The following is a 12,292-nucleotide window of genomic DNA, read 5'->3' as shown; positions in this document are numbered from 1 at the left end:
GGGAACACTCAAATAACACATCCTAGATCTGAATGAATGAAATATTCTCATTGAATACTTTGTTTTGTACAAAGTTGAATGTGCTGACAACAAAATCACACACAAAAATCATGAAAATCAAATGTTTTAACCAATGGAGGCCTGGATTTGAAGACAAACACAAAATGAAAGTGGAAACAATTCAAAATGAAAAACAAGACAAAATTACAGTGGAAACAAGTCATGATGAGGCTCAGTATTGTATTTGGCCTCCACGTGCCTGTATCACCTCCCTACAATGCCTGGGCATGCTCCTGATGAGGTTGTGGATGGTCTCCTGAGGGATCTCCTCCCAGACCTGGACTAAAGCATCTGCCAACTCCTGGACAGTCTGTGGTACAATGTGACGTTGGTGGATGGAGCGAGACATGATGTCCCAGATGTGCTCAATCGGATTCAGGTCTGGGGAATGGGCGGGCCAGTCCATAGCGGCAATGCTACACACTACAGCCACATGAGGTCTGGCATTGTCCTGCATATAGTCTCACAAGGGGTCTGAGGATCTCATCTCGGTATCTAATGGCAGTCAGGCTACCTCTTACGAGCACATGGAGGGCTGTGCGGCCCTCCAAAGAAATGCCACCTCACACCATTACTGACCCATTGCCAAACCAGTCATGCTGAAGAATGTTGCAGGCAGCAGATCGCTCTCCACAGCGTCTCCAGACTATCACGTCAGTCACATGTGCTCAGTGTGAACCTGCTTTCATCTGTGAAGAGCACAGGGGGCGCCAGTGGCGAATTTGCCAATCCTCATGTTCTGTGGCAAATGCCAAGCATCCTGGACGATGTTGGACAGTGATCACAACCCCCATCTGTGGACGTCGGGCCCTCATGCCATCCTCATGTCGTCGGTTTCTAACCGTTTGTGCAGACACTTGCACATTTGTGCGGGAGGTCATTTTGCAGGGCACAGGTAGTGCTCCTCCTGTTCCTCCTTGCACAAAGGTGGAGGTAGCGGTCCTGCTGCTGGGTTGTTGCCCTCTTACAGCCCCCTCTCCACGTCTCCTGGTTTACTGGCCTGTCTCCTGGTAGCGCCTCCATCCTCTGGACAGTACGCTGACAGACACAGCAAACCTTCTTGCCACAGCCCGCATTGATCTGTCATCCTGGATGAGCTGCACTACCTGTGCCACTTGTGTGGGTGGTAGAGTCCATCTCATTCTACCACGAGTGTGAGAGCACAACCAGCATTCAAAAGTGACCAAAACATCAGCCAGAAAGCATTGGTACTGAGATGTGGTCTGTGGTTCCCACCTGCAGAAACACTCCTTTATTGAGTGTGTCTTGATAATTGCCAATAATTTCCATCTGATGTCTATTGCATTTACACAATAGCATGTGAAATTGATTGTCGATCAATGCTGCTTCCTAAGTGGACAGTTTAATTTCACAGAAGTTTGAACAACTTGGAGTTATATTCAGTTGATTAAGTGTTCCCTTTAATTTTTTGAGCAGTGTATAATATTTTTGGAGTAGGACTTATATTTCAAGTATACTACAAAATCCTATATAATCATGCTAGGGCTTAATTTCGGAGAAACACGGTAGGTATACACCAGTGAGTCAAGGTGAAAAGGGATATAGAAAAGTCACCAGGACCAGCCAATTGGACTGATCTGTTAAATAGCATCATTGGCATCATCCCCAGCAGGTGTCACAAAGTAGGTTTTCTCTGAAACACAAAGCATTTCAGAGTACAACATACAGTGCTGGCCAAAAGTATTGGCACCCCTGCAATTCTGTCAGATAATACTCAGTTTCTTCTTGAAAATGATTGCAATCACAAATTCTTTGGTATTATTATCTTCATTTAATTTGTCTTCAATGAGAAAAAAAATTATCATAAAGAGAAATTGGATATAATTCCACACCAAACATAAAAAAGGGGGTGGACAAAAGTATTAGCACTGTTTGAAAAATCATGTGATGCTTCTCTAATTTGTGTAATTAACAGCACCTGTAACTTACCTGTGGCACCTAACAGGTGTTGCAATAACTAAGTCCCACTTGCAGCCAGTTGACATGGATTAAAGTTGACTCAATCTCTGTCCTGTGTCCTTGTGTGTACCACATTGAGCATGGAGAAAAGAAAGAAGACCAAAGAACTGTCTGAGGACTTGAGAATCTAAATTGTGAGGAAGCATGAGCAATCTCAAGGCTACAAGTCCATCTCCAAAGACCTGAAAGTTCCTGTGTCTACGGTGCGCAGTGTCATCAAGAAGTTTAAAGCCCATGGCACTGTGGCTAACCTCCCTAGATGTTGAAGGAAAAGAAAAATTGACGAGAGATTTCAACGCCAAATTGTGCGGATGGTGGATAAAGAACCTCGACTAACATCCAAACAAGTTCAAGCTGCCCTGCAGTCCGAGGGTACAACAGTGTCAACCCGTACTATCCTTCAGCGTCTGAATGAAAAGGGACTGTATGGTAGGATACCCAGGAAGACCCCACTTATTACCCCGAGACATAAAGCCAGGCTGGAGTTTGCCAAAACTTACCTGAGAAAGCCTAAAACGTTTTGGAAGAATGTTCTCTGGTCAGATGAGACAAAAGTAGAGCTTTTTGGGAAAAGCCATCAACATAGAGATTACAGGGAAAAAAAAAAGAGTCATTCAAAGAAAAGAACACAGTCCCTACAGTCAAACATGGTGGAGGTTCCCTGATGTTTTGGGGTTGCTTTGCTGCCTCTGGCACTGGACTGCTTGACCGTGTGCATGGCATTATGAAGTCCAACAAATTTTGCAGCATAATGTAGGGCCCAGTGTGAGAAAGCTGGGTCTCCCTCAGAGGTCATGGGTTTTCCAGCAGGACAATGACCAAAAACACACTTCAAAAAGCTCTAGAAAATGGTTTGAGAGAAAGCACTGGAAACTACTAAAGTGGCCAGCAATGAGTCCAGACCTGAACCCCATAGAACACCTGGGGAGAGATCTCAAAATGGCAGTTTGGAGAAGGCACCCTTCAAATCTCAGGGACCTGGAGCAGTTTGCCAAAGAAGAATGGTCTAAAATTCCTGCAGAGCATTGTAAGAAACTCAATGATGGTTACCGGAAGCGGTTGTTCGCAGTTTTTTTGGCTAAAGGTTGTGCAACCAAGTATTAGGCTAAGGGTGCCAATACTTTTGTCTGGTCCATTTTTGGAGTTTTGTGTGAAATGATCAATGATTTGATTTTTCTTTCATTCTCTTTTGTGGTTTTTCATTGCAAGCAAAATAAATGATAATAATACCAAAGAATTTGTGATTGCAATCATTTTCAAGAAGAAACTGAGTATTATCTGACAGAATTGCAGGGGTGCCAACACTTTTGACAAGCACTGTACATAACTGCCATAATGCAGCCAGTCTCCAGTACTGCTTTTTATTTGGGCAGCATGAATTTGATACCCTTTATAGGAAATACTCTATTCATAATAATTAACAGTAACAATACCTTTTCTGTACTATTCTCTAACGAGGCATTCAGGATTTACTCATTATACTCGGGAGGCTCATGAACCTTTATAAAAAGAAAAAAAAGTTTATCTGTAGACTCACATACATGTAGTAGCGTCAGGATGTGTCTGCAGTGCTAACATGTGATCACAAACTTACACTGGAACCAAAAAGCTCAATTATGTTTGTTCTGAGTAACGTACATTGAGAGGCACCTCACAATAATGTCCTATCCCACATGTGCTGAACAGTCAGGGCATAACCACCATCAGAACTTCCGCAACTTGATTTTGAGGTTGAAGATCCACCACACTTCACAGCACCAGCAAAGTGAACGAGAATTTTTAATTCTCAATCACAAGTGCAGGTATGTTCATTGCAGTCTGACCTGCAATGCAGATTTTTTATTTGCTGCATATCAATTTTTCTTGTGGAGAATTTGGTCATTTTACTGCACTTCCCCATTGAGATTAATGATTAAGTTAAGATTCACAATACCCACTTTTTGTGGATTATCCATGTTAGCTTTCTGCTGTTTCCATGTTGGTCTCACTACATTCCATCATCCTATATTGTCAATTTACTTTATGTGTCCACTAATGATCGCACGGGAACATATGTGCCCACTCTTTAAATACCAATTCTAATTGAACCCCGAAATGTATTGGGAGATTCATGGATCAAACCACCTGTTGTGAATTTTGCCATTAGTTCTTGCTAGAGAGCAGCAAGTTGTGCAAAAGGTAGTGAATGAAACATTGAACAGTTGGACATGTGCATTCAGAAATTTAGAGAAGGTCACATTAAGGTCACCTAAAAAGGTCAGAGTGCATTTTAGGGTCATCCTGAAATTTCACCTGAAAGTCAAATATCCCTAACTTTTTGAAAATAGTGTATAATATCAATGGGTAATGTTAGACTGTCTGGTAAAGCAACTCACTGGCACTTTGTATGTGTTAGGGGGGTAGGGTGGCCAGTAAGGTAGTGGAGAATCAATGTAACTAGCTTTGATAATGGGTTGTTGGTTATGAGTCACTAAAATGCTAATCTGCTTACGGTAGCACATAAGGCTAGATGCGCACACTGCGTTTTTTGATGCATTTTTGGTGCAGTTTTGCTGTCAGAACTTTCTGACATTTGACTTCAAAGCAAAGTCTGAGAAGTCAGATTTACTGCGCTAACGTTGCAGTTTGTCAGCACTTATTTTGACAAAAGTTTGTGACAAAAAAGAAGCAGCATGTTCATTCTTTCTTGTGTTTTTGTCAACATTTGTCACTCTTTGAAATCTATAAGGGCATCAAAAACGCAAGAAAAAACGCATGCTATCAAACTGTTGCATTTTGCATACGTTTTACCCAAACAAAAACGCAGCTCACTAACTTAGTTCCAGAATAACAATATCAATGCTGGAGTGATTTTGGCATGTCAGTGTCTCTCTCTCTGCTTCATATTCACCAATCACTAGCGCGCACGGCTGCACGCTGGTCCTGCGGCCTCTCATTCTACTTCCCTACCACTCATTAGCCTCATAACATATTAACTGCACCAGCTCATTAGGCTCATACATATTCACTCCTCCCCGTCTATGATTGGTTGCAGCCAGACACGTCCCCATGCTGAGTAACAGCTGTCTGACTGCAACCAATCACAGCCGCCGGTGGGCGTGTCTACATCGTACAGCACAAGTGAAGTGAGTCGCTCTATCAGTGGTGGCGTCACTCAGGTTAGCTGTGACCACAGCTGTAGTCCACCTATAACAAGGAATCACCCGAGTGACTGACATGAGCTGCACGATCAACGGTGCCGTCACTCAGGTGATTTGCTGTCACAGCTGGGTACCTCCACCTGTGAGCGCTAATCAGGCCGCGACTGAAGTGAGCCGCAGCTGGAGGACTCACGTGAGTGACGGCACCACCGATCGCGCAGCTCACTTCAGTAGCGGCCTGAACCTCACAGCAGTGAACCTGTGACTTCACTGCAGCGACACACGCCGTACTGCAGGACCCGTAGCTGTGACGTCAGGGGTTCACCCTTTGTCTGCACTCACAGCTGGCAGTCATGTTCTATGACGCTCGGTGTGACAGGACAGGGATGTAGTAGAGGTGAATCGCGTAGGTCCTTGTGTGGATTACTTCGGACCTTGAAGGGTGTGGGGGGGTTAAGTGGTGAAAGAGGGGGCTTTATATTTTATTTCAAATAAAGGATTTTTTGGCTCTTTGTGGTCATTTACTTTCACTTACAGATTAGTGATGCGGGGTGTATCAGATGCCTGACATCACTTGCCTAGGGCTTAGTGGCAGCTATGGGCTGCCATTAACTCCTTATTACCCCGATTGCCACTGCACTATGGTAATCGGGAAGGGCTGGGTCCAGCGCCAGAATTGGCGTATCTTATTCATGCGCCACTTCTGGGGAGGCTGTGGGCTGCTATTGTTAGGCTGGAAAAGGCCAAATAACGATCGTCCTTCCCACCCTAATAATATCAGCTCCCAGTTGTCTGCTGTACCTTGGCTGGTATTAGATAAGAAAAATGGGGGGGACCCCATGATATTTTTTTTTAAATAAATCACATAATAAAAAAAAAGCGTAGGATGCCCTCTATTTTTCATAACCAGCAAAGGTACAGCAGACAGCTGAGTGTTGCAGCCTGCAGCTGTTCCAGCTTTGGTTGCAGTTTGTGTGCAGAGAAAACTGCAGCGTGCGCATGAAGCCTAACTGTTCATTCCGTCCATGGACTATAATTTAGGGTACATTTTATCTGTATAGCCTTAGTTTTTTGCACGTTAATTTATTGGGATATGTGTGGCAGTATGTTATTTGCATCCATACTAATAAAAGTACAGTTTTTAAAGCTTTCTTCATCTTCTAATTCCCATGTAGGCATTATGGGAATTTGTTCCCTTTCCTGGACCACCTGAAGTATTCTTTTCGTATTACATGACGATCGGTCTATTCTCCTCGCAAGCCACAATGAAGGGATCACTCCTTTCCCCGAGCTTCACTAAAAGCACAATAGGCCACTGCCTCCCCTAGACCAGGCTTCTCTACAGGCTGCTTTACACGTTACAATTTAGTGTGCGATCGCATTTGCGATCGCACACGCCCCCATCGTTTGTGCGGCACAGGCAATTTCTTGCCCGTGTCGCACAATCCTGTAACCCCCGTCACACGTACTTACCTTCCATACGACCTCGCTGTGGGCGGCGAACATTCACTTCCTGAAGGAGGAGGGACGTTCGGCGTCACAGCGACGTCACACAGTGGCCGGCCAATAAAAGCGGAAGGGTGGAGATGAGCGGGACGTAAACATCCCGCCCACCTCCTTCCTTCAGCATTGCCGGCGGGACGCAGGTAAGCGGTGTTCATCGTTCCCGGGGTGTCACACGGAGCAATGTGTGCTGCCTCGGGAACATTGAACAACCGCACGTTCAATTTTTTAAAAATGAACGACGTGTATGCGATCAACGTTTTGGCGTACAATCGCACGTAGCTGTCACACTCTACATTATCACTAACGATGCCGGATGTGCGTCACGTACGACGTGACCCCGCCGACACATCGTTAGATATATTGTAGCGTGTAAAGCCCGCTTACCTCTGAGCCTCCCTGAAGCTACTGATACTTGGTAGTCTGGTCTGGGTTGATGTTAGACATAGTAAAAACCAATGAATACCAAAGTGTGTCGCCAAGAAGGAGATGCATGTATATATAGGAGGTAATCTCTAAAAATGGAGCCAGGCTACTATAGCAACCAAAACCAAAAAAGAAATGTAGCCACAAGACAATAAACTAATAAAAATATATTATTTTATGGAAGAACATACTTAAAAAAGTATAAAAAGCAAGGAAAAGTCATGAAAAAAGTGCCAAAGCACCACAAGGCTCAGCAAAGCAATTGCAAACAGATAAATATTTATGCTATGTATAAATATAAATATCACATCACAAATATCTGTTCCCAGAAATGGGTATACTGTAACAATAAAGTTCAATGAATGTAATATGCCAAAAGATGTACATCAAAGGGTTAATTGGATCATAAATCACATAATGAACGCCAGAAGTAAAGAGGCTTTAGATATCTGTTTGCAAATAACTAGAAAGCACAATTACAGGTAATAAAGGAGGAAAATTCAACAAGCAATTCCCACCATAGGGGTAAATTACTGTCGCCATTAAACCAGTGCTGAGCCATACCAAAACGTGTTTCGGCCATAGCCTTCGTCAGGGAGGTGTGGTAGCAAGTAGCAGGATGGGGAGGGTATTTATAGTGATAGAAACCAATAGGCATACATCTAGGATTGATTATATGGTGCATACACCAGGGAGGAAAAGTGGCCAGATGATATCCCAGATCGCGTCATCCAGGGGGCGGGGCCGGTGATGCGAGCGGCCGAAAACCACATGGTAACCACATGATCTCGGCCGGTCACGTGACCCTGCCCGAACCCGTAAGTAGACAGCAAGATGCAATATCAAATTACCACATCCGCCCCTGTGTGCACACATCCCATAGCATGTATTTATAGAATAGAATAGATAATCCGCATATGAAAGAAAAAATAAATATACATTACTAAAAAACGTCATAAAGGGGCGGAGCCGGTGACGGGAGCTGCCAAAAAAACACGATAATCACATGGTCATGGCCAGTCTTATGACCGGGCCCGAACCCGTAAATGGATGCAAATCATTATAACACTCATCAAGCATATGTGTACACTTATAAAACATAAAAGAATATATGTGTAAGTGTAAAAGTTGGAATAAAAATATACATATAAAAGGTACATGCATAATTAAAACTACATGTATATATATGAGTATACAAGAAAATATGCGAAAAATTGTGCAGAGAATATATGTGAATTTGACAATGTGAGTCTTAAATAACAATACATATGAAATTAATATGAATATTAAATACTACGTGCACATGTAAATACAAAATACATACAGTACATATAAATACATTAATAGTGAAAATAGTGTGTAAAAAATCCATATTATAAATAATAAAGTGCAAACATATTTTTCCAGAGAACACACATGATTTGAAAAATAAGAATGAGCGATAGGTGTAAACAACTTCGATAATTCACATCTGTTCTTCCAACGAAAATGCACCCAACATCACAGACGTATATCGGACTAGATAGACAAAAAAACAATTAAAATATAATACAAGTAACAACACATATGGGGAAACCCCATCAAAACCAAAACTCAAAGATGTGGTGAGAAAATAAAAGATTAAAATAAATTAGAACATACAGACGGTTGAGATTAAGTACTATCATATAGAGTAGAAACACAGATGCACAGGAGGGCCCATATATCATAGATGAGTTACGTATGAAGGAATGGAGCAAAACAAAAGGTTCTCATGGAGTCCCTTAGGATGGACCGTGTCAAGGGTCCAGATCCACTTGCACTCCTGTTGTGCCAATCTCCTGATCACATTTCCTCCACGAATGTCAAAAATGATATGGTCAATACTTATGACCCTCAAAAGAGACTCATCATAATTGTGATACTCCTTGAAATGTCTCGGAATTGATTTCAAAAGGCTTAGGTTAGTTTCTGTTTTTGCAAGTCTGATGTCACGGACGTGTTCACGAACTCTTACCTTCATTTCTCAACTGGGTAAGCCTACATAAATCAGAGGACACGGGCAAGTCGCATAATATGTGACAGCCTGTGTCGTAGAGGTAATACTATGAGTGTTCACAAATGTCCTAGTGGCATCAGAGTTGACAAAATCAGTAGCCACGCCCACATTGGGACAGGCTACACACTTCCCGCACGGCTTAGGCTATGTGCGCACACTGCGTCTTTTAGACGCTGCGTTTTTGTGCGTTTTTGGCCGCTAAAAACGCACAAAAACGCACCTGCGTCAAAAAAACGCAGCAAAAAACGCACGCGTTTTGCCGCGATTTGGTGCGTTTTTTGCTGTGTTTTGCTGCGTTTTTGCTCACTGCGTCTTTATGCGTTTTTTATCAGTGAACAAAAAAAAAAGGTCTGATGTCATTTCCTTCTTCAATGTGTTCTTCATTCTCCACTAGTGTATGCAGAAGAGCAGACAGCTGCAGAACTACAAGGCTCAGCATACTCCATCCAATAGTGTATGCAGGAGAGCAGACAGCAGCTGCAGAACTACAAGGCTCAGCATGCTCCATCCAGGACTATATGCTTGAGGGAGAGTCAGGGGGAGCAGACCTACAAGGCTCAGCATCCTCCTTCCAGGACTGTATGCAGGATTTCTTTTCCCCCCCCAAACAAAAAAAATGACGTGGGCTTCGCCATATTTTTGTATGCTAGCCGGGTACAGCAGGCAGGTACGGGCTGCCCCCAACCCCCAAGCTGCCTATTTGTACCCGGCTGGGAACCAAAAATATAGGGAAGCCCTTTTTTTTTTTAAATTATTTCATGAATTTCATGAAATAATTTAAAAAAAAAATGACGTGAGCTTCGCCCAATTTTTGAGTCCAGCCGGGTACAACTAGGCAGCTGGGGATTGGAATCCACAGTGCAGGGTGCAGATGCTTTCTGGGCACCCCCGCTGTGAATTGCAATCCCGCAGCCACCCCAGAAAATGGCGCTTTCATAGAAGCGCCATCTTCTGGCGCTGTATCCAACTCTTCCAGCTGCCCTGATGCCGGGTGGCTCGCCGGGTAATAATGGGGTTAGGGCTAGCTGTATAGCTGGCCCTAAGCCCGAAATTCATGGTGTCACGCCAATATTAGACATGGCCACCATGAATTTCTAGTAAAGATAAAAAAAAAAACACAACACACAGAAAAATATTTTTATTAGAAATAAAACACAACACAATTAGTGACTCCATCTTTATTGAAATAAAGAACCCCCCCTCCGCAGTAATCCTGGGTCAGGGTCCCGCGCCGTCCAATCCGGATCCAATATCATCTGATCGGTTTTGCTGGAAGGCAAAGAAATCAGATGATGTGTCAGGATCGAGTGCCTGAATCACATCACACATCAGCTGATTTGTATAAAAGCCGATTATACAATCAGCTGAAGCATCAGTGCAAAAAAAAATAAAAAAATAATACTCACTTATGTGCTGATTACCGGCAGCTCCTGCAGCGATGGGGCGAGAGTCTGATCCTGTGCGATCGCTGCAGGAGCTGCCGGTAATCAGGGATGAAGTCTCCTGATGAATCCGCTGATACCGGCCGGGCGCCGGCGTCACCGCGATACTTACGGTCACCTGATGCGTCAGGTGACTGCATCAGGTGATCCATCGCCAGGTCCTGCATCCATCGGAGGTTTCCCGGCCGTCTGCACACAGCCGGAGCGGGGGTGGCGATACCGTGAGAGGAGCTGGGAGTGAGCATGGCACGGGGAGTCTGCAGACAGGTGAGTATAACTTTTTTTTTTTTCTACTGTTAGCTTTTGTTTTCGCAGCTGCCTCCACCTCCTGCCTGTACATGGCACTGCACGGCAGCATACATGCACAGGACGGGAGGTGGACGCGACGGTGACGGTACCGGGAGGATTCACGCTTCTGTATATACTGACAGAAGGAATCCTCTTCCTGTACACGTCACTTTACTACCCACCTCCTGCGTTTATAGCTGCGTTTTTGGTCTTAGAAACGCACCAAAACACAGCTATTTGCGTTTCTCATTGCGTCTTTCAACATCCCATTGAACTCAATGGATGAAAAGCGCAGTGAAAAACGCGGGAATAATTGACATGCTGCGTTTTTGTGGCACCACAAAAACGCAGCTGAAAAAAAACGCTGTGTGGGGACAGCAAAAATGAAAACTCATAGACTTTGCTGGGGAAGCAAAGTCATGCAGTTTTGAGGCCAAAAACGCACCCGAAAAACGCGCAAAAACGCCGAGAAAAACGCACTGTGTGCACATAGCCTAACAGCGCCATTTGGGAAGTGGTGCAACTGAGAAAAAAAATTTGGAATCGATTGATAATGACTAGATACCAACCAGTCACTAATATTACGTCCACGTCTCACAGTGACGCTCACAATTGGTTTAATATATTGCTTTGATCACAGGATCTGTGAGTAGTATTGGCCAAAATTTATCCAAACATTGTCTCATCCTTGCCCAATAGAGAAACTAATTTACAACTGCTGTAAATTCATTTCTCCTTGCCAAGTCCTCACACCCTCCTCAATTTCTTGGTATTTGTGATTTGCATAAAGTAATTCTTGCCTTTTTGATGATTTCGCCCTTGTATAGGCCATGTTGACTGACTTCATGCTATAACCACAATTTAAGAATCTTCTTTTCAATTCTGCGGCTTGAGTTTCAAAGTCATGCTCTGTAGAACAAATACGTTTGATGCAAAGGAATTGGCCCGTTGGTATTCCACAAAACATTTGAGGAGGGTGTGAGAACTTGGCAAGGAGAAATGAATTTCCAGCAGTTGTAAATTAGTTTCTCTATTGGGCAAGGATGAGACAATGTTTGGATAAATTTTGGCCAATACTACTCACAGATCCTGTGATCAAACAATATATTAAACCAACTGTGAGCGTCACAGCGAGACGTGGACGTAATATTAGTGACTGGTTGGTATCTAGTCATTCAATCGATTCCAAATTTTTTTTCTCAGTTGCACCACTTCCCAAATGGGGCTGTAAACCGTGCGGGAAGTGTGTAGCCTGTCCCAATATGGCCTGGCTACTGATTTTGTCAACTCTGATGCCACTAGGACATTTGTGAACACTCAGGGTATGTGCGCACGTTGCTTTTTACCTGCTTTTTTGCTGCTTTTTCTTCTGCGCTGTTTAATGCCAAAATGGATGTGTTCTTCTATTCAAGCAA

The 12,292-nt window shown here is 43.6% G+C and overlaps 1 protein-coding gene across 2 annotated transcripts in view; it reads right to left on the bottom strand.

Moving 5' to 3' along the window:
* Window positions 1-12,292, bottom strand: part of ZSWIM9 (zinc finger SWIM-type containing 9) — a 215,793-nt gene that overhangs the window by 34,291 nt on the left and 169,210 nt on the right. Inside the window, exon 8 of one of the 2 annotated variants that reach the window (XM_075327598.1) lies at window positions 3,474-3,539. The exons of the other annotated variant lie outside the window; for it this stretch is intronic. Within the exon in view, the coding sequence (XP_075183713.1) occupies window positions 3,510-3,539 (30 nt within the window). The 3' untranslated portion in view covers window positions 3,474-3,509. The remainder of the gene's footprint in view (window positions 1-3,473; window positions 3,540-12,292) is intronic. 2 annotated transcript variants of the gene reach the window in all.

Source organism: Anomaloglossus baeobatrachus, chromosome 11, assembly GCF_048569485.1.
Source record: "Anomaloglossus baeobatrachus isolate aAnoBae1 chromosome 11, aAnoBae1.hap1, whole genome shotgun sequence".
Taxonomy (NCBI): domain Eukaryota; kingdom Metazoa; phylum Chordata; class Amphibia; order Anura; family Aromobatidae; genus Anomaloglossus; species Anomaloglossus baeobatrachus.
Note: the sequence above shows the minus strand (reverse complement) of the source record. Positions and strands in the feature narration are given on the sequence as shown.